The sequence below is a fragment of the Nicotiana sylvestris genome, chromosome 10 (genome assembly GCF_000393655.2).
Source record: "Nicotiana sylvestris chromosome 10, ASM39365v2, whole genome shotgun sequence".
NCBI classification, from domain to species: Eukaryota; Viridiplantae; Streptophyta; class Magnoliopsida; order Solanales; family Solanaceae; genus Nicotiana; species Nicotiana sylvestris.
Window position 1 is genome coordinate 6,493,710 of NC_091066.1, and position 23,983 is coordinate 6,517,692.

General features: G+C 36.7%; 2 protein-coding genes across 2 annotated transcripts; both read right to left on the reverse strand.

Moving 5' to 3' along the window:
- Positions 1-10,863: 10,863 nt before the first annotated feature.
- Positions 10,864-16,123, reverse strand: LOC104215575 (nuclear poly(A) polymerase 3). Its single transcript, XM_009765417.2, has 10 exons — positions 15,813-16,123; positions 15,620-15,697; positions 14,623-14,730; positions 14,190-14,252; positions 13,928-14,089; positions 13,696-13,809; positions 13,189-13,251; positions 12,783-13,085; positions 12,426-12,590; positions 10,864-11,512 (listed from the first exon to the last, which is right to left on the reverse strand). The coding sequence occupies exons 1-10, from the start codon at positions 15,939-15,941 to the stop codon at positions 11,126-11,128; spliced, it is 1,572 nt and encodes a 523-aa protein (XP_009763719.1). The 5' UTR covers positions 15,942-16,123; the 3' UTR covers positions 10,864-11,125.
- Positions 16,124-21,280: 5,157 nt separating this feature from the next.
- On the reverse strand, positions 21,281-23,210 carry LOC104215576 (F-box protein At5g49610). The gene has a single exon (XM_009765419.2). It carries the CDS (start codon positions 22,972-22,974, stop codon positions 21,892-21,894), a length of 1,083 nt encoding a protein of 360 aa, XP_009763721.1. The 5' UTR covers positions 22,975-23,210; the 3' UTR covers positions 21,281-21,891.
- Between the last annotated feature and the right edge of the window lie 773 nt (positions 23,211-23,983).

Below are 23,983 nucleotides of genomic sequence, written 5' to 3' on the forward strand. Positions count from 1 at the left end.
CTGATGATGAGCCATTCACCGAGGCTGAGTCACACTTTGCCGATGCAAAGTTCTACTTGAAGAACCGCATTATGAAGGAGCTGAAAGTTGATGATGGTACGAAAAGCAAGAATGACGAACCCATAACTAAAAGAGCTGATGTGACTATTGGTAACGCCAAAACTGTTACTGAGGAGGTACCCGCCAACGTGAGTAAATCTCATAAAGGGGGTATTGCGTCTTATGGAAAATAAGTAAGTCTCGCGCTCCAATATGTCCCTAAAAGAAAGAAAGACGAGGGCGGATCACATAATCTCCAAACCAAGACGCTAAGGGAGTTAACTCTTCCGGTAAAACGAATTGAGGCAGTAAAGTTGTCCTCAAAGCCGCTTGCAGGGTTTGTAGCCCAAAATCATTTGCAGAATGTGGCACTCCCTACAAAGCGAACAGATGAAGGTTTCGATCCTAACGCTTACAAGCTATTTACAAAAGCTGGATACAATCCCAACGAGCCGTCAAAGTTAGGGAAGCTCCCATCAGAAGCTGCAACGAGGCAACCCCGTGAAGGTCTGGGATACAAGCAACTGTCACCAGTGCGCATCTCAATAAGAAGGGCAAGTAGCAATTATATCACTGTAGAAGATGAATCTGCCGCTTCTAACAGGCCTTATGTCTTTGATCGGCTTGGAAAATCAACTGTGAGAACTTCTGTATTTGAGAGATTGGGTCCATTAAAGAAGGGGAATAAGTTCCAGAGAAATCATCGAAATACAAGAACACCCGCTTCACCCAAAATTCAGGAGATCTTTAATGATTTCCAAAGTTTAGTTCCTTCCAGAATGAGGCGACAAACAAAACTGGTGGTTTCATGTGAAGAAGTACTGAAGGTAAAGCCATATACTGTGGTCTACACTAAGGAACGTAACGAAGATGAAGAAATTGTAGGTTCTTCGTATCATATCACTGTACAAGGCGAGAATGGTATTTCGTCTTCGATGGAAGATAATGCGGAATTGGAGGATGTTTCGCCGTGTTATCACATATCCTTCAATGATGGGGACCCTCAAGAAGATGAAGATGCGAAAGATGCTCCACCTGAACTTGAAGAAGGAGTGAAGACGATAGTTGATGCCTTAAAAGAAGTTAACCTAGGCACCGATGAGGAACCAAGACCCACCTACCTAAGTGATTTACTAGAAGCTGATGAAGAGAGCACTTATATTGAGTTACTCAAAGAATTCAGGGATGTCTTTGCTTGGAGTTACAAAGAGATGCCTGGCTTGGACCCGAAAGTAGCAGTCCATCACCTTGCAGTCAGAAATGGTGCTCACCCTGTTAAACAAGCTCAAAGGCGTTTTAGGCCAGACTTGGTTCCCCTGATTAAAACTGAAGTTAACAAACTCATTGAAGCTGGATTTATTCGGGAAGTTAAATACCTAACATGGGTTTCAAGTATTGTCCCTGTAAGGAAGAAGAATGGACAAATTCGAGTATGCGTTGACTTCAGGGACCTCAATAATGCATGTCCCAAAGATTGAATTCCCGCTTCCTATTCCAGAGCTGATGATCGATGCTACTACTGGTTATGAGGCAATGTCTTTCATGGACGGTTCATCGGGCTATAACCAAATTCGCATGGCACCAAAAGATGAAGAGCTTACTGCATTTCGCACCCCCAAGTGTATTTATTGCTACAAGGTAATGCCTTTTGGCTTGAAGAATGCTGGTGCTACTTACCAAAGGGCTATGAAGAATATTTTCGACGATCTTCTCCACAAGAATGTCGAATGCTATGTTGACGACTTGGTGGTGAAATCAAGAGAGAAGGGTGACCACATGAAAGACTTGAGGATGGTATTTGAATTGCTCCGGAGGTACCAACTTAGGATCAATCCGTTGAAATGTGCCTTTGGAGTTACTTCTGGAAAGTTCCTTGGTTTCATTGTCCGCCATCGAGGGATCAAAATTGATCAAGCCAAAGTGGATGCCATTTTGAAAATGCCTGAGCCTCGAGATATCCATGATTTGAAGAGTCTGCAAGGAAAGCTAGCATACCTTATAAGATTCATATCAAACCTGGCTGGGAGGTGTCAACCATTTAGTCACCTCATGAAGAAAGGCATTCCTTTCAAGTGGGATCAAGCTTGTAGAAATGCCTTCGAAAGTATCAAAACCTACTTGATGAAGCCTCCAGTTTTAGAAGCTCCTATACCAGGAAAGCCATTGATATTATACATTGCGGCGCAGGAAAGGTCTATTGGAGCATTATTGGCCCAAGAAAATAATGAGGGGAAAGAAAACTCTCTTTACTACTTGAGCAGGATGATGACACCTAACGAGTTGAACTATTCGCCAATTGAAAAGTTGTGTTTGGTGCTACTCTTCTCAATTCAAAAGTTGAAGCACTACTTTCAAGCTCATGTTGTCTGTTTTGTTTCTAAAGCAAATCCCATCAAGTTCGTGATGTCAAAACCTGTTCTTAATGATCGACTAGCGAGATGGTACCTCTAATTTCAACAATTCAAGATTTTGTACATCCCTCAAAAGGCTGTAAAAGGACAAGCATTGGCAGACTTCTTGGCAGATCATCTGATACCTAATGACTGGGAGCTAACTGATGAACTACCTAATGAGGACGCAATGGTCGTTGAAGTTCAACCTCCATGGAAGATGTACTTTGATGGTGCTGCGCATCGTGGGGGAGCCGGGGCTGGCGTAGTTTTTGTCACTCCCCAAGGTGAAGTCTTGCCCTACTCCTTCACATTTACACAACTCTGTTCCAACAATGTTGCTGAATATCAAGCATTAATAGTTGGGCTTGAAATGGCCGTTGATATGAAGCAATTGCAATTGCAAGTCTTTGGTGACTCCCAGTTAGTGGTCAATCAGCTTTTGCGTAGTTACGAGGTCAAGAAGCCTGAACTACGCCCATATCATGATTACGCTAAAAAGTTGATGGGGTGGCTCGGTGATGTGACTATTCAGCATGTGCCAAGGAAAGAAAATAAGAAGGTTGATGCTTTAGCTACTCTAGCTTCATCATTAACCTGCCTGACCAAGTGCAAGTTACCATCTGTCAAAAATGGGTAGTACCACTGCCAAATGAGGCTGAAGGTGAAGAAAACGAACCCAAGCATCTTGTTATTGTTTCTGAAGTTGAGAAAGAAGAATGGCGACCACCCATTATCGACTACTTATGCTATGGGATACTTCCAGAAAATCCGAGGAGAAGGACTGAAATCCGTCGTCGTGCACCTCGCTTCCTTTACTACAAGGATACTCTATACAGAAGGTCGTTCGAGGGAGTACTCTTGCGATGCCTAGGAGAAGAAGAAGCTCTCCAAGCTTTGCAAGAGGCACATTCTGGGGTATGTGAGTCACACCAGTCTAGACCAAAGCTCCACTTCCATATAAAAAGGATGGGATATTATCGGCCAACGATGGTAAAAGATTGCTTGGACTACGCTCGAAGATGCAAGGCTTGTCAATTTCATGCGAATTTTATTCATCAACCTACTGAAGTGTTGCACCCGACCGTTGCATCCAGGCCATTTGACGCTTGGGGATTGGATGTTGTTGGACCACTGCCAAAGTCCTTTGGTGGGCACCTATAAATCTTGGCTGCAATTGACTACTTCTCAAAATGGGCTGAAGCTATTACTCTTAAGGAAGTAAAGAAGGAAAATGTTGCAAGTTTCATCCGAGTAAACATTATTTATTGTTTTGGCATTCCTTGTTACATAATAACGAATAATGGAAAGTCATTCGATAATAGGTTGATGAACAAGATTTGTGATCTTTTTGGCTTCAAGCAATGTAACTCTTCGATGTATAATGCTGCCGCCAATGGTCTAGTTGAGGCATTCAACAAGATTCTATGCAACTTGTTAAAGAAAGTCGTCTCCAAATCCAAAAGAGATTGGAATGACCGTATGGAAGAAGCTCCATGGGCATAAAGGACGACTCACCGCACGCCAACACAGGCGACTCTTTATTCACTCATTTATGGAGTCAAAGCCGTCTTGCCATTGGAGCGTCAAATACCTTCGTTACGACTGGCTATTCAAGAAGGGATCACTGATGAAAAAAATGCTCGACTTCGGTTAGCAGAGTTGGAAGCTCTTGATAAAAAGAGATTGGAAGCTCAACAGAGTCTTGAATGTTATCAAGCTTGATTATCTCGTGCCTTCAATAAAAGAGTTCGCCCGAGATCCTTTCAAGTAGGAGATCAAGTCTTTGCCATACGAAAACCCATAATTACTTCCCATAAACCTGTAGGGAAGTTCACTTCAAAATGGGATGGGCCATATGTCGTACAAGAAGCTTACTCAAGTGGGGCTTACAAGCTGGTTGATGCAGATGGTATGGGATCGGCCCTATCAATGGAAAGTTTTTGAAGAAGTATTATCCTTGAAGTTGCAACGCTCCTTGACGCACAAGCCTAAACTGTATGTTGCTACACTCCTGGCCCACAAGAGTATAAACTGTGTACGACCCAAAAAAAAGTCTGCTAGGTTGAAAATCTCGAAAGAGGAGGCCTAGGCAAAAGTTAGGATGTAAAAAAAATCTACCTAGTCTGAACTACGGTATGACTTGATACTCTTCACCGAGGTACGTAGGCAGCTTAGAGTTTCATTCTAAGTTCAGTCGCGTAAGTTCAAAAGATACATATTGCCCCAATTGTTGTTCGAATGAAGTATGAAGGAATGTAAGATCAAGCTGAAATGCCATCCTCCTACTGAACTTTGACCTTATTTGATTTAAAGGGGGCAACCCTTAATGGTAAATTGATATCTTCGATGGGGCAATTTTAGGAGGATGTCAAGTATTTGCATTGAAGTCTAGGGATTCTCTATGTCTTCAGGTTTGCCAAACCTTCAAGTTTGTTGGTCTCCAAGTCCGCCCTCTGCCTTATAAAAAAGGGGAAGAGAAGAGAGACATCAAAAGGAAACACAAGTATAAGGAAAGGATTGTTTGGCACAACGTTTCAAATTCAGTGAGACTTGAACTCAAGATATTTGTGAGAATATGGCTCTTAAATTTCGATGAATGGCAATTAAGACATCTTCCGATCTCGAGGCTTCTATACCAAGATATGAATTTTTGTGAGACTGCGCAAATCTGGAATTGATGGCGTGCTGCAATGTAAAGTTGATTTCAAAATATTATCTGGGACGATTCCGAAGTTGTTTTATTGAGAATTTTGCATATATTCTAGATCTTGAAGTCTAGTTTTCAATAAATCAAACAGTTCCTAATTCGACGGTCCTACACCAAGATATGAATTTTTTTGTTGAGACTGCGCAAATCTGGAATTGATAGCATGGTGCAATGTAAAGTTGATTTCAAAATATTATTTGGGACGATTCGGAAGTTGTTTGATTGAGAATTTGGGACACATTCTAGGTCTTGAAGTCTATTTTTCTTGAAATCAAACGGTTTGCAATTTTGATATTTCTACACCGAGATATGAATTTTTTTGTGAGACTGCACAAATCTGGAATTGATAGTGTGGTGCAATATAAAGTTGATTTCAAAATATTATTTGGGACGATTCTGAAGTTGTTTGATTGAGAATTTTGGATATGTTCTAAATCTTGAAGTCTACTTTTCTTGAAATCAAATGGTTTGCAATTTCGATATTTCTACACCGAGATACGAATTTTTTGGTGAGACTGCGCAAATTTGAAATTTTTAACATGGTGAGATCAAAAGTTGGTTTCAAAATATTATCCGGCGCGATTCTGAAGGTTTTTGATTCTAAGTATTGGATATATTTTAGATATTAAAGTCATCAAACGGTTCATTATTTGGACTCTCCTACGACAAGATATGAATCATTTGTTACAAGCACGTAAAGCTGAAATTTATGCAACTAAGATAAAAGTCGAACAATGTAAAGCAAAAGAGAAGCTAAAATATTTAAACCCTCGAAGTCTCCATGTTGAAGTCTTCAAGTGTATTCAAGTTGAAGTCCCCAAGTTGAAACCTTCAAGTCCGTCGCTCTTCAAGTTGAAATCTTCAAATTCGCTGATCGTCAAGTTGAAATATTTAGGCCCTCCAAGTCTCAAAGTTGAAGTCTTCAAGTTCGTCGGTCTTCAAGTTTCAGTCTTCAAATTCGTCGGTCTTAAAGTTGAATTGTTTAAGCCCTCCAAATCTTCGAGTTGAAGTCTGCAAAGTCCGCCAAATCTTCAAAGTTTTCCAAGTGTTCAAGTCGATGTCATCTTTGAGTTGAAGCTTTATAACTTTCCAATCTTAAGGTGGACATATAAGTCCCTTTCCACCTTAAGTTGGCCTCGCCGATAGTCGAGCCACATTGCGAGTAATCTCTCTGATAGTCAGGACACATTGAGAGTAATCTCTCCCATAATCGGGTCGTTTTGAGAGTAATCTCTCCGATAGTCAAGCCACATTCTGTGGACATATAAGTTTTCTAATCTTAAGATGGACATATAAGTCCCTTTGCACCTTAAGTTGGCCTCACCGATAGTCGAGCCACATTGAAAGTAATCTCTCCGATAGTCAGGCCATATTGAGAGTAATCTCTTAGATAGTCGGGTCATTTTGAGAGTAATCTCTCCTATAGTCAAGCCACATTCTGTGGACATATAAGTCTTCCAACCTTAAGGTGGACATATAAGTCCCTTTGCACCTTAAGTTGGCCTCTTCGAGGGTTTGTCCTTAAAAGGAACTATAACTTTCCAATCTTAAGGTGGACATATGAGTCCCTTTGCACCTTAAGTTGGCCTCGCCGATAGTCGAGCCATATTGAGAGTAATCTCTCTAATAGTCAGGCCACATTGAGAGTAATTTCTCCGATAGTCGGGCCACATTGAGAGTAATCTCTCCGATAATCGGGCAATTAAGAGTAATCTCTCCGATATTTGGGCAGGGATGAGTAAATACCCTAAGAACGCCTTCTTCATGTGTAGATCATTTTGTTGAACAAGAGCATATCTTTCTCGCCTGACCTATAAAAAAAGGTAAAAAGACAACAAAGGAAAAAAAACACAAGAAAAGAAGAAGAAATTACCTTCACATTAATGCTTCTGAGTCCGCAAAAGTAGACTCAGTATGACTTACGAATACTACGAATTGATGCTTAATAAATACGAGCATGGGGTTTATATAGAGTTGGCAAAGCGGCAGTCGAAAACATATTTTCGACATGGGATTGTTGTCACAATTGTTCTCCTATACGGACTCGGTTGGCTAAGGGCGGCACGGCAGAAGTCTCCTATTTCAATTCGAGTTTGATGGAAGAAATTTGTCCCAAACAATATCTGATTCGGCGGACTTGAATCCCTTGGATAAAGCCGATGATGTTGCTGCATATTAAATGAAAGATGGTTGTGATTTGAATTACGTAATTCATGCAACGTCACATATTAACTGAATTGGAATTGTTTGAAGTATACCTGGGAGAGCTAACATATTTTGGAGTTTTTTAAAACTGGAAAATCATGACTTTGAGATTTACAATTCAATAGCTTTTATATATTGCGTGATTAGTCACAGAACAATGAATTTGAAATTTAAAGTTCAATGACTTTAATATTTCATGTGATCAAATGTACAAACACAAATACTTCAAGCCTAGTCTTTAAAAGTTTAAAGACTTTGACAAGTCTTGAAGTAGGGGGCATTTGTAGGCTTATAAATTTTATTAAAACTAAATCCATAAAATAATTTGGATTATATTTTAAATTCAAGATATATTGGTCCAGATAAATATATGGGCTAATATAATTGAATTAATTATATAAGGGGTTTTGACACAATTACCCACAAAAATAAAACTATTTACCCTTGTCTATCCATTTATTTTTCTACCCATAAACTAATTACATTTCCTACCCATAGTAATTTTTGTAGGGAATTCTTTCTTTATTCTCCAATTCTTTTTTATTTCTATGCTTCTTTTCTTTTTTCCTTTTTTCTTTTCTTTTCTCCTTTTCTTTTTTCTCATTTTCTTCCTTTTTTTATTTTTTTTTCTCTTTTATTCATTTATTTTTGCCCAAATTGTATTATTGTTATTTCTACCATAACTTATTTCACACTCAAATTTGACTCCTTCTTTATTTTTTTATTTTTATTTTTTTCTTTATTTCTTGTTTCTTTTTTAATTCCACGTGATTGCCACGCAAACCTTAATCTTCTTCCCTACAAATATTAGTATATACTCTACCTTTAGCAATAACACCAACCAGCGATGGAGCAAGACAATATAATCTACGGCCACTAAATCTCCATATATTCTAGTTAGAATAGAAAATAGAAATGATAATAAATATTGGAAAATGCAATAAAAATATAAGTAGCAAAAAAGACTTCTAGTACCACATGATACCAATAATGTATACATGTATACCAACAGAGTATATGATTGCTCTACAATATTGCTACAACTATCTGTGACTATACTACTGTACCAAAACATTAAAGGATACAATAAAAGTATGAGAAAATTACATGCTCGCATTGCAAGTTAAATATTCGCAAAGCAACTTGGTCATTCCATATACTAACAGGGTATATACTTGTATGGGTTGTTCCAACAATTGCCTATAATTATAAAAATTATTACATAATCTATATCCATAAGCACAAAAAAATTTCAGCACTGCAAATCACGTTCATATAAATAATTTCATAATAGAATTCCCTTAAAAATGCAGCCAAAACAATCAAAAAAAATGTTCAAACTACCATATGATACCAATATGGCATATAACTATACCAACATGGTATACAATTTTACTGGTTAATTCCCGGCAACTATATGACTATACTACTATTACATAATACACATGCATAAAGAGAAAAATAAAAAAATAGTGTACAACATATTAATGTAATAAAGTATTTCAAGATATTGAACTATATTGCTATTATTAAAAGAAAATCAAATATTGTACTAATAAATGCAGATAATACAACCCAAAAATGATTCAACTAGCATATGATACCAATATAGTATATAGCTATACTAATAGGGTATATAGTTGGAATGAATTGTACCAAAATGGTATATTTGTATACTATTTGAGTATACAATACAAATTCGTCTTCTTCTCTTGTTCAGCTATATTTCAACCCAAACTTCTAAAATCTACTACAAAATCTCCACCAAAATGACTAAAACTTTAGCTACAACCTCCAATCAACTTTCCAAACAAACCCATATAGGATCGGATCAAAATAATTAAAAACTCAAACAAACCAAGTTATGAGCTTCAAGATTCAAGGTCCTTCAATGGTGGATTAGAATTTTTGTGCAATAAATCTCCAAAAACGAGTTTGGGTGAAGAGAAAGAAGAAGGTATCAGTGAGAAACAAGTGTGAATTGCTATTGATGATGAACCCCAGAATACTACAATAAGAGAAAATCATTTTAGAATTAAACCCCATAATAGAAATGGAAACGAATTCAAGTGTTAACTCTAGAAAACTAATGGGTTTAGAGAAGAAGAAGAAAATAGAGGAAGAATGGAACTCCATTTACAGCTCTAAGCACCAACCCTCTCGTGCTGACTTCCTTCCCCAATTCATATTCGGCGTTGTTATGCTTACTAGGTTTCTTCCACTTCTATTTTATTTTAACCGGGTAAATAGTTTTGGCCCCATGGGTAGGAGTAGTAAATAATTTGGGTCTGGACATTAAAGGGTAAATAGTTTAGAATTAATGGGTATAAAGTGAGATTTTCTCATTATATAAGTCCAATATATATGGATTAAATAAGTCTTAATCTATTGGGCTAGCCCATTTAATTAGGCTAAAGTGATGAGCCCACTTCATTAAGCCCAAGATGATATCTTCCTAGAGGCCCAGTTTGGTGCCACGTATCAAATGACGTGGCGCGCCAAGTCAAGCGGAAGAGCCAATAAGACCATGCCACGTGTCAAATGACAAGGCATGCCCAGTCACACTAAAAGGCCAATGAAATCGCGCCACATGTGGAAGTGACATGTTCTGGCCAATCAAATGCGGTCATGTCACACTTCAATTTGATTGGTCGGAAAGAGTTTGTTCTTATCATGACTCCTCCCTTCCACAACTATAAATAGGGGTCTTCATAACTCAGAAAAGACACCAGAAGTTATAACAAGAAGCAAGAGAGAGCTCGTGGATCAAACGCCGCAAATTTCTCTACAACTTTCAAGCTTCAATCAATCAAGTTCAAGTTCAAGAACAAAGAGCAATTCAAGTATTCAAGATCAAGAACGAAGTCAAATCAAATACACAGCGTCCAAGATCAAGGCTACTTGTTTGTGATAAAATTCGTAGCAACAATCAAAGTGTTCGTGACGGATAAATCAAATTACAATTCAAGATCAAGCTCAAAGGCCCTTGAATTTATACTAGAAAAGTAGAATCAGAGGAATCATAGAGATTGTAACACTCAAATATTTGAAATAAAATACTACGATTGTTGCGATACTTTTCGGTCTTGATTTTATTTTCTCAACCCAAATTTATTGTCTACAATTACCTCTAAAATTTAGTAGGCGTTTGGACATAAGAGCTATAAAATTTCGGAATAATTAAAAAAAAATCAAATTAAAATGAAATTTAAAAATTAAAATTGTATTTGAACATGAATATAATTTGAAGTTGTTTTTGAATTTTAGTGACTGATTTGAAATGAAAATTTTGAGAAACAACTTTTTTGAATTTTTCAAATTTCCGAAAAAATTCCAGAATCCAACTTCAAGTGAAATTTAAAATTTTCATGGCCAAACTCTAATTCTGAAAAAAAAATCCAAAAAAAGACTGACTTTTTTATGGCCAAACGGGCCCTTAAAGAAACTGCAGCATTGAAACCACAAACAGCAATCAGATAGAGATGCTCATGATAATTCAGGCAGTCGACTGTACAAAAATCACAAAAACCAGTATATTGATCATTTTTATTGACTAAACCTTTTCATTACATCAGTATTCAACTTTTCTTCACCTAGTTAGTAGCAAAAAAAAAACATTTACATGGTTGTTGAGGGTCAAATGAGTACTAAAGATAGCACAATTCAAATGTACAAAGTTTTTTTTCGCGGTATGTGTGAATTGACGAATATATGCAGTGTCAAAACCTGTGTCAAGATCAACCAAAAGATGTTAAGCAGAAAGAAACAGAACACCAGCAGCCTATCCTCCGGCGCTAGGGTACTCGGGACTATCATTCGTAGGCAAATATTTATCAGCACAATGAGGCTTATACTTGGACTGTGGATTAGTTTTTTTGCGATTGTCATCGACAACCCTCCAGCATGGCTTAGTGTTCTTTCGTTCGAAAGCAAACTGAGCTTTTTTAGGCAACTGATTTGCTTTCACGACCGATAACTTCATCTTTCCAGTTGCGCCTTGATATCCATTGTCAATGCTCTTCAAAAAGTATTCCTCCACAAGATCAGCGTCTATTAGATCGCTTCTACCAGTTGGTAATCCCCAGTAGAATATGACATTAGGCTCTGATGCATCTGTGTCAACATATTCAGTCGGGTTGGGGTCGCAAAAACCTAGTAACTCCTCCAGCTGGATAGAAAGAACGAACGCCTCAATCAAGAAAGACTCCATTTGATAGTACAGACTAAAAATTCCCCGAATCATCTCAACAATTTAACACAACTAAACATACAGAATAATCTCATAAAGAAAAGGCGCATGTCGTTCTTAGCTAAAAAAAACCCTCCTATTTACTATTTGTGTTCACCAATATACAAATATGTCTGTACTATTGCTATTCATGACTCTCACATAACACCGGTAACATGGCCATTATCCACGCTTCACTATTATCACATGTCATTAATTTTTATCTCCAACTAGACGTTGGACAATGATTTAGAAATGGTCCTTTCCGAAACATATATTGTGCAGACAGTATTTTGTACTATAACGAGCATAGGAAAAAACAATGTCCGGAAAATAGGCAAAGAAAGAGCACAACAAACTGGAAACTCTTGATTCTGAGGATGGTCATGAAACTTGTACAATTACTTCTCAAAAGTAGTGGTGCAGTAACAATATAGCATCAGTTTACGATTGTTGTGATAATTGCCTTCCTGTTTGAGATTCATCATTATGTTCAGTACAAATCTTAGTTTACGATGGAGACAGTAAGAGCCGGGAAAAAAACTTTTCGGTTTCAGCATGGAAGAGTGGAAGTCACCTAAGAACAATGCAGAAATAAATTATCCTTCAAAGTCGATATGCATATAAGGGTTCAAGCCTCCACAACTGTACAAAAAAAATTAGATCAAACATGATTGGGATGTCTTATGCAGGACTAAATCTGTCTCAGAATTTGATCAGTATAACTTATCGGATTTTAATGGGGCCTACTCTGTTCAGTAAATCCTAGCAGCCAAAATGCCCATGCAGTAAGCTAAAATAGTGGTGATATCATTACTGTAACAGAGAAAACAAGTCAGCCGCAGGTACATACCTTGACCAGTAAAGAGCGAAAGCGTGACTTGATCCAACCAACCCAGTCTCCTAACTCATCTTTGTCACAAGCTGAGAGGAAAATTTTGACGAATAGTCCGTATCTTCTTGCATAAGGAAATGGCTCAAAAAGGATATTCCAATCAAAATCTGGCCTCAACATATCCTGCAGTAAAATTATATACAGCGAGTGGTGAAGGGAAAAAAAACTACATTCATGCACACGACCTTTTGAGTCCTCGAACTCCCTCAAACGTCAAGAGGACTAAGGATTAGCTTGAATATAAGAGGAGAAAAGAAGAACAAAAGAAATAACCAGGACGACACATGACAGGATATATTAGAAATTATCATATACCTTTGTCAGCATATGCCCTCTTAGGAACTCTGTCCTGATTTTATAGAATGTACTTCTGGTAATGTTGGAATGACAAAATTCGTATGGGCTACACGGTAACTGGATTGGCATCCACGAAACCTTATCGGCGGGGATGAATGGCCGAGCTATAGTCTCTTGCAATATTACCGGAGTTGGCCAAGGCCATAAGCCAAATGTCTTGAAGAAAAGTAAAATGAGTGCGCTTAAGCTGGCGGATGGATGCCTTTGGCAGATGAACGCTGAAAGCACTGCCAAGTGAATTCCTCCAAAGAATCCAAGCAACTGAAGGTTATCGGACAATTGGTTTTGATTTGTGGCCGGCAAAAGATAATGTTAGCACAAGTATAAAAGCAAGTGAAGCAGGGCACCAAGTCATGAATCTTACATTTCCATAAACTCCTCGTCTTTTGGCCCAAAATTTGATGCAACGCAGCACTGCTTGGAATATCTGTAGCATATTAACCAAGAATGTTATAACGGCAACTCTCACACTAAGTCAAATTAAATGATTCTTACTAATCACGTAATGTCAAACCAAGCAATTCCTATCAACTACTACAATATCTGCAAAAAGAAATTTCTCTTTGCTTATACCAGATATCAGAAAGTTGATGCATGACTACTTTCGGCAATCGGCAATTTCATTCTTCAGTAAACAAAAATTTTGACCCATTATCAAACACATTTCAGATTCTACCTTACCAAAATTTTTGATTTTAAGCTTAGGTGAAGATGGTTTAAACAGAAACTGCAAATAAAATTAAGAAAAGGTATCATTTTCTTATGCCTACTGCCAAGCCAACGGCTCTAGACAGACCAAGTTTATATGACGAACTCAACTTTCAAGCAACTCTACAAACTAAAAGAGTGACAAGTTGACACCATTACTTGCCTCTATGTTTGGCACAAGATGAAGAATGCTCCTATTGGCACGCACACCAGACAAACTTTTCCAGGTCGTGTCATCGATATTCTTCAGAAAGAATGGATTGAAAACATCCACATTCTAGATATAAAGAGAAAATCAATAACATTTAGTAAGTTTATAGTATCTGCAGAGGAAGGCACTTAGGACTTTTTGAACTGTAGTGAGCAAATTAACAGCAATATAACTGTAAACTCACCTCAGGGATGGATATTACTTTGAGTCGTGCATAGGGAAGATCAATGGATATCCCATCAAATTTGAATCGCATCAGAGGAACTTTTGCATCCTTGACACAATGGATTTCCGATACTTCAGGCCTGCTCGCAAGCATGTTATGCAGAACGATGAAAAAATCTTCCTACAAAAGCAACAATGAGATACACATGACATGTATCACTATAAGGAATTGCACAACCTCATATTAGATTCAAAGAAGCTAAAAAGGAAAAAAGACTCACAGCTATAGTGGCAAAGTAGGGACCAACACACAAAGCATCAATATCTGACTCTGAATTATAAACCTGCAAAACGTGGAAAGTGTCAGAAGATGAGGAAGCTGCAGCAGAAAAACAAGCAGATTAGCTCTTATGTCGCAACAAATTATCAGTTGTGATGCTAAAATGGAGGGAGTGACAGAATAATGCTTCTGCTATACAGCATAGACCGGATTGACATTGTTAAAATACAGTTTCAATCATCTCCTAGAAAGAATAAAACGGTTTTAGGAAATTTTCAAATTTAAACTACGGTTCATAACAAGAAAATGTGAATCGGATAACCAAAACAGCACTTATTATCCAACATAAATATCTGTGATCAACAATAGTTCATTTTCCAACAAGACCAAAAAATCAAAGGAAATTGAAGGAATAATTATGGAATTAGACTTACCCCTAGACCATACGATCCATATGTCAATATTGTCCCAGAGGCAAACTTAAGGTATTTTTTTGGAAGACCTCGCTGATAAGTCACCGTTTTAACCCATTCCACTACTATCTGCAAGATTATATCGTATAAACAACGTGGCAGAAAAGCCTTTGTAGCTTTATGGAATCTAGAAGTCAATCACAAAATTAATATAATTGGAAATGACTGAAACCCAACATAAAACACTAAAACTCCCAAGTAACAGGTGATTCTTATTCGTCTTTTGTTTTCCTTTTCTTTTTCCTATGGCTGATATGTTACAACAGCAACATACCTAATGTAGCCCCACAAGTGGGGTCAGGGGAGGGTAGTGTATACGCAAACCTTATCCCTACCTTTAAGAAGGCGGAAAAGGCGGTTTCCGGTAGACCCTCGGCTCAGGAAAGATAAAGGGAAGGGGCCATAACAAGTAAATCAATCGAAAAACCGAAGCAAAAATACAAAACTAACACTAGGTAATGCAATCAGAAAACCGAAACAAAGGCAACAACAAGTAATAACAGAAGTCTAGGAATACGAAAATTTGAGACCTTATATCATAAATTTGATATAAGGTAGTCAGATGAATGATCAACTGGACCTTATATCATAAATTTGAGACCAATTACATAACCTTTAAGTAATACAACTTGTCAACAAAGGCAGATTCTGGATTTTAAGCCTATTGGTGCAGAATACCACTACATCCACTACTTCTTTACTACAATATGTTTGGACTTCGATAACAACTGCATCTCAGTCCCAAACAAGTTGGGAGTTTTTGGATTTAACATTATAATGTAAAATTTATACTTGTTGAAAATTTACAACTATGATTATATAACTCGAATCGGAGCAGCGGATGCACCCACACCTGCTGCTTTCCATAAACAGACATTCTATTCAAACAAATGAGCAAAATATATATCAAATACAGAAAAATAAATAGGCCAAATAAACATTATGCTCAATAAAGAACCTTTTTAAGCTTGTCGATAGCATTTCTCCTCTTCATTTCCTCCTCTGCAGATGGCACTAAACCTTCATTTACCATCATCTTCAAACAATTAAAACCATACTAATCAGAAACAAGAGAAAATTAATTTTAAAAAAAAAAAACAAATGATCACAATTCACATGCATGCAAAAATACACACACACACATACACTACCTGAAAAAGAGACATTGATCTTTCCATTTCCATTCTCAAAATCACATCTGGGCTTCGTCTGAAACCCAGAATTCTTGTAAAGGGTGGATTCAAATGGCTTAATTGGTTTTCAAAAATTCCAAATTCCATGAAAAATTGTCAACCAAAAATTCAAGAATCTTGAAATTCCAAACGATTCTCTCAAGAATCTCGAAAACTACAGAATCAGAGGATCCCCAACTATTCAGGGACTACGGAACTATATTGACGGACGGGTATTAAGGCCTTGTTTGGTTTATGTATAAACTATGCTAATACTTTGCATAAAATTCAGCATTAGTAATACATCTTGGTCACCTTTTTAATACTCTTGCGTAAAATTCAGTGTTAGCAATCCTGACACGTAGGTGTTTGGTGTCAGAATTTCGGGATGTAGTACTTTAATTTTTAAGTTACTTTTTAAGTTAATAAATTCCAAATTAATATTTTATACTCCTAGTTCACTTTTAGTTGTCACGTTGTGACTTTTCACGCTCTTTAAGAAATAATAAATGAAGTGCATAATTTACTAGTAATTGATGCATATTATTAATGATTTTGAGAAAAAAATTTAAAATGCAAAAATAGACAAGTAAAAGTAAAAATCTATTTTTAGAATAGTGGACTGGTAAAAGTAAACGGGGAGTACATACTTAATAAAAAATTTAAAATGAGATTTGAAATAAAGCTATTTATTTCAATAAATTATACTTTAGCTTTGCCGTTTTAAATAATACTAAATGCAGCTGAGCCACAGTGTTGGTTGCGGGTTCGATGGAACCAGTAATTTTTGTTTAAATTTTGTATTTGTATAATAAATTCAATGAATATATATAAATTATTAATTTAGAATTTAATAATTTAAAAATATTATAATCCATGAACTCATAAGGTTCAAATCCAAACTTCGTATCTGGCTATTACGTAGAATAGAATGTAAATAAGAATTTAAGAGTCAGTAATATAAGAATTAAAATAAGTAAAATATCCAATATAGCCATATCTTAGTGTTTGTCCTGCTCTATTCCAAGATTCTAGAAATTTGTGTCGTCTGTCATAAGTCGTGAAAGCAGTCCTATTCGTATTTCAGACGCCTTTTTGACAATATGTGATAATTAACTAACAATGAGACTCTATTAGTGCTTGTTTGGTACAAGCAGCAACAACAACAATCCAGTAAAACCTTACTAATGGAGTTTGGGGAGGGTAGTGTGTACGCAGATCTTATCCCTACCCCGAAGGAGTAGAGAGACTATTTCCGAAAAATTCTCGACTTAATAAAACAAAAGGACAAAAGCAGAGAATATTAGTATCACCACAGAAATAATAAGAAAAAAAATATGAACATGAAATCCCGAAGAAAGATGCAAAGTAAAGCGATAGCTATTAAATACGTCATGCACTGAAATAGTAAGACACAACAATGGCACTAGCTATCTTAGGTAAAAACCCTACCAGACTAGTCTCGCAAAGGTATAAGTAAGGCAAGACTCAACTACCTCCTAACCTACAACCTTAATACTCGACCTCCACAACTTCCTATCAAGTGTCATGTCCTTGGAAATTTGAAGCCTTGTCATATCATGTTTGATCACCTCTCCCCAATACTTCTTAGGCCGCCCTCTACCTCTTCTCGTGCCCTCCACATCTAGCCGCTCGCGCCTCCTTACCGGAGCATCTGGACTTCTCCTCTGAACATGCCCGAACTATTGAGCCTCGCTTCCCGCATCTTGTCCTCAATGGGAGCCACTTGCGCACCTTCTCTCGAATATCATCATTCCTAATCTTATCCATCCTAGTGTGCCCGCACATCCACCTCAGCATCCTCATTTCTGCTACTCTCATCTTCTGGGTATGTGAGTTCTTAACAGGCCAACACTCAGCTCCATACATCATTGTCGGTCTAACCACCGTTTTATAGAACTTACCTTTGAGAATCGGTGGCACTCTCTTGTCACACAAGACTAGCCTCCACTTCATCCATCCTACCCCAATACGATGTGTGACATCCTCGTCGATCTCCCCTCCCCCCTGGATAATCAACCCAAGGTACTTGAAGTTTCCTCTACTTGGGATGACCTGTGATTCAAGCCTCACATCCACGCCCACTTCCCACGGCTCAACGCTGAACTTACACTCCAGATATTCCGTCTTCGTCCTGCTCAGCTTGAAACCCTTAGACTCAAGAGCTTGTCTCCAAACATCTAGCCTCTCGTTAAGACCGGCTCGCGACTCATCAATCAGAACTATGTCATCGGCGAATAGCATGCACCATGGCACATCCCCTTGAATATGGTGCGTTAACGTGTCCATCACCAAGGCGAATAAGAACGGACTGAGTGCAGAACCTTGGTGTAACCCCATTACAACCGAAAAATGTTCAGAGTCTCCTCCTACTGTCCTAACCCGAGTCTTAGCCCCATCATACATGTCCTTGATCGCCATAATGTACAGTACCGACACACCTTTTGCCTCCAAGCATCTCCAGAGAACTTCTCTAGGAACCTTGTCATATGCTTTCTCCAGGTCAATAAACACCATATGCAAATCCTTCTTTCTCTCTCTATACATTTCTATCAACCTCCGGAAAAGGTGTATAGCTTCTGTAGTCGAACGACCCGGCATGAATCCAAACTTGTTGTTGGATATAGACACAGTCTTCCTCACCCTTGCTTCAACCACCCTCTCCCACACTTCTATGGTATGGGTAGTTTGGTACAAGAGATAAGAGATAATTAATTTCAAAATTAAATTTAAGATGAGTTTATCCCATATATTGGAATAAAATTGTGGTATATCTAATCCCGAGATTAGTTATCCCTGAACTGTAGAGTTATTTTTATCCCTACGGAAAGATGGAATAACAATCTCAAAATAATTAATCTTGAGATAACTTATTTCCAACCAAACGACCCCTTTGTGGATGCGGCAAAATGTATGACTGAATAAATGCAACAGCCAAAGCTGTTTAGTTCATAGATTAGATACACAAAGATGATGATGTAACAATGATTGATACGCGATGAGTAATAATGTAAGTGGGCGTTTGGACATAAAAATTGTAAAATTCCAAAATAAGGTGAAAAAAATTTTCAATTGAAAATAGTATTTGAAATTTAGAGTTGTATTTGGATATGAATATAATTTTGGGTTGTTTTTGACGTTTTGTGAGTGATTTGAGTGAAAATTTTGAAAAACGATTTTTTGAAGCTTTTCCAATTTTTCAAAATTTCCAAAATGCATCTTCAAGTGAAAATTGAAAATTTTATGAACAAACGCTGATTTTGGGAAAAAAGTGATTTTTTTTTAAAAAAAAAGGAAAAATTTCTTATGTCCAAATGGCCTCTAAGAATTGTTATTTGCCGACTAAAAAAAGTAGAATTTGTTGTGCATGAATGCCTATTTTCAATTATTTTTGAATTTAGATACTCTTTACTATGTATTGTATGTAATTTACGTACTCGTAATTGATATTTTATCGCGCATGTAATAATACAAAAATATTCGCTTATGTTAGTGCAAACATTTGTAATGCAAGGTTTTAAAAGTGGAGACGTGTATTAGTATTCAGAGTCTTAAGCCAAAAATCAAATAGGGGTCTTTACATAAATAGCCAGACATATTCATTCTTTAATTTTCTTAACCGGTGTACATAGATTGTACATTTATTATATATAATATACACATATTATATATAAATTATTTATATATTATATATCTATCGGCTATTTTAAGTTTAAGTAGTTGGGTAGACAACTATTTAGGTTAATAGCATGTTTGGCCAAGCTTTTTTTCCGGCCAAAAGTGCTTTTTTGCCAAAATTAAGGTGTTTGGCCAAGCTTTTTGAAGGAAAAAAAGTGTTTTTGAATAGAAGCAGAAGCAATTTTGAAAAAGCAGAAAAAAGTAGTTTCTCTTCAAAAACATTTTTTTAAAAAGCATTTTTGAAAAAAATATACTTAGAAATACTTTTTAAAAGTTTAGGCAAACACTAGTTGTTGCTCAAAAGTGCTTTTCAAATTAATTAACCAAACACAAACTACTTCTTATCAAAAATACTTTTTTGAAAAACACTTTTGAGAAAAGCGTTTTTCAAATAAGCAGATTTTAGAAGTTTAGCCAAACAGACTATAATTCTTCTGACAAAATGACAAAAGAGATTGCTTTAGCATGGAGAGCTTTATGTTAGATCAATTTTTGAAGTCCAGTTTGTGGGCTACTCTTTTATTTCTATCAGATAGCCCTGATCTTGGCCTGCTACATTTTGGATTCTAAAACAATCTGCTCAGATTCTCAACTCCTGCATTTTTTTTGCTTGAGAAAGCAGAACTGACTAATTTTTACCTTTCCTCATCATTAGTTACCGGGGAGAAATTAAAAAATAGCCAGATTTATAAATAGTCATTCAAAAATAGCTACAGTGTTAAAAATAATCGAAATTTAGCCACTTTTCATGTAAAGATAAATCTGAACGAAAATACTGTTCAAAATCTGGAAAAATACTCCAGCATAATATACTGAAGTTCCGGTTTAATATACCGGTCCAACATAATATGCTGGAAGTTCATACACAGGTGCACTAAACTCCAGTATATTATGCTGGACCGGTCTCTGTTGTAGCAAAATAATGGTTATTTTTCAATGACTTGACAAACGCTGACTATTTTTGAATGACCAGTCCGAAAACTGGTTAGCCCATGCTAGATTAGAAGTATATATTTACTTGTTTAAAACAACAGTCAAAAAAGATTGGCTGGTTTCAAGATTGTGGTTGCACTGTTACCAAGAGATTTTATCTTTTGCAAGAATGGCTATGCAGTCTATCGAAATAGTTTCTCGATCTTCACAAGGCAGGGGTAAAATCTGCTATGCACTACCCTGTCCAGACCTCACTTGTAGGACCATACTAGGTTGTTGTTGTTGCTGCAAAGAACATGTGGGCACTGAACAAATGTAGCATCATCATTAGAAAATACTCTCATCGTTCGCCAATGGAATGAAATGAAGGTTTTCAAAGATATAGTAGGATGAGAGGAGTCTAAATAACTCAAAATAACCTCAAACTTCATCTGTTCATCTCACAGCTGGTCATATTTCCAGGCTAGAAGCTCTAAATCTGGCTCTAATCAGTAAAGAATATGTTTTGGTGGTTTTGTCATTGTAAACAGAACTTTGGTGTATCCTCCATTTCACCACCAGAATGAAAGAGCATATAAACCAAACTATTTCTTCCTATAGAGATAAAATGATATGAGAAAAAAAAAGGGCACCCCTGTGCACTAAGCTCCTGCTATGCGCAGGGTCCGGGGAAGGCCGGACCATAAGGGTCTATTGTACGCAGCCTTACCCTGCATTTCTGCAAGAGGCTGTTTCCACAGCTCGAACCGAATGCAAGTCAAATAAATATTTTTTTGGGGGGGTGGGCGAGAACTTATGAACAACCAACAGCGAGACCACATCATAGTCAGCTTCATATGGAACAAAAGACTGCAATATCATAGCAACTTTACATCATATTCAGACTATACTGAACAGATATCAACATATAAATTCACTACATTCATGTCGAAACCACCCTTAAAGGTTCCACAAAACGTACACAGTATGATAAAAAATCAAGTCAATGACCACTCAAAGAGATAAAATTAGACTAATGATGGCATATGTACAATAGTTGAATAGGGAAATGTACACGATCGTCGGATCAATGGCAGGAAAAAAGAGTGCTTCTAAAGGCATGTGCTGAGAACCATAAAGGCAAGGTTGAGCTGTCCTTTACAGAGTACATCTCCTTCCATACTCGGCCGTTTCTGCTATACCAAAACCTGCTTATGTGTAGCAAGGTAAAGATAGTTGCCAGTTTGACTTATGGAGAAATGCCCGGTATCCCTCTACTGCATCAAAGCTACATCTGTAGCTCCGAGCCGAAACCACCTTCGACGTTCCACACAACATATACAGTATGACAGGATATCAAGAAGACGACCGCTCAAAGAGATAGGAGTCAGATTAGTGATAGCACTATGTACAACAGTTGAATAGGAAGATGTATACAATCCTCGGATCAATGGCAGGAAAAGAGAGTGCTCCTAAAGGCATGAGCTGAGAACCATAAAGGCAAGGTTGAGCTGTCCTTTACAGAGTACATCTCCTTCCATACACGGCTGTTTCTTTGATATATCAAAACCTGCTTATGTGTAGCAAGGTAAACATAGTTTCCAGTTTGACTAATCGGGAAAATGCCTGGTACCATCCCTCTAATGCATCGAAGACTCACTTTATCCACCATTCGCCATTCTTCCTTCTCATAATTTTCCATTACCCAAATAACCATCCAAGCCTCATATATCTGAATCACAGACAAACATCCATCCAATTCCAACAAATAAACACGACTCCTAACTCCACAACTAATTTCCTCAGGCAATTGTATTTTCCTCCAAAAATCAGTAGCCAAATCAAGAACAAGCATACACGAACAACTATCCGTCAACCAATGCAATCCACCATTAATAAACACAACTTGGTTCTTATTCATACGCGTAAATTGATCGTCCTGCAACGACACAAACTTCCTCCATTTGTTCGACTCCGAATCATAGACCATGCATATAAACGTCCTCTCGGGCCTATGACCAAATGACCTATGATAACCAGCTAAAACCACATTGTACTTTTGTGTTATCAAATCACAAGCCAAACCAACAAGAGTGGCTTCGCCATCGGGATGAAACCTAGTAATAGGTCTTTCCCTACTTCTAGGAAGCAATTTATATTCTCTAGTCAATGGATTACAAACATAATAAACATCCTTATCAGGTATACTAGACAAACATAATAAACCATTACAAGAACCTCTAACTTTGACCCGATCTTTAACAAAATCCAATGAAAATTCAGACACCCCTTTCAAATTATCAACACAAATCAAACTAGATCTTGATTCAGATGAAGGCTCACTGACCTGAACAAGTACCATAGGATTCTTAACTGAGAGTTCATTATATAGATTTGTAAAATATTTATCAGATATTAATTTGTACCAAAGTTTGCATACAATTTTTGTCTTAAAAAGTGATTTAACAGGTAATCTAGCAAGAATCTGAAGAATTACTTCATCTGGGAAAACCCCAAATGGTGAATTCATCTTAAAATTTGTTTTTGGGGTTAAAAAATATGAGAAAAAAATTATAGAAATGGAGGAAAGACTCACCCTTTTTCACATTTTTGAGGTTTCTTTTGCAATTTGATGAAGATGGGGGGATTGAATTAGTTTGTAAATGGAAGAAAATAAGGATGAATTTGTGAAGCTGAACTATCAAATTTTGATGTTGGAATAGAAAAAGAAGGTTATCAATTTCTGAGAAGATCAGTGAAAATGAAACGGCTAATTCTCGATTTTGTAACAGAATATGCCCTTTTATTACACTTTAATAATGACACATTATGATTTAAATATTTATTTATATAAAAAAATAATAAAATTTAATTAATAAGAAAATTTTTATATATAATATTACAACAATCATCTAAATACCAAAAAATATTGTTACATTAGCATAATACGTGAATTCAAAAGGAAAGAACATCGTCGTAACCTACATAAATGATCAATTTTAGTCATGTCAAGTAGATAATTACGTATTGTAGTTTAAAGGTATCTAATGTGATGTCATCTTACCGACCACTTCTTTATAAACGGTGTTTTATTTGTATATGTTTCCTTATAATACTTTGGTTATTCTGCCATAACCAGAACTCATGTTGTCGATATTGATATCTCTATTGAAAGTGCAACATATAGTTACTCGCATAAGAAAATATATTATGGTAAATATAGTCCAATATTTAGGATGTTTGCGCTTGTGCTTTATTTATTATAACTACAAAACATAAACATACTGAAAATTATTTTTACACAAATTTAGAAGGATATTCTTTAGTTTCGGAAGACGAAAGTTAAATTTAGGGATAAACACATACTTAGGAGCACATTGATCAGTATCATAAGTTTTGCATGTATGACGTTATTATCAAAACTTCTATACATCATATGTGTACTATTACATAAGCTATTTAGCAGATCTAAGTTTGCAGTAGCATGACTGACATATTTTTCTTCAAAATCAACCTATATGCAATGAAAGATCAATTTT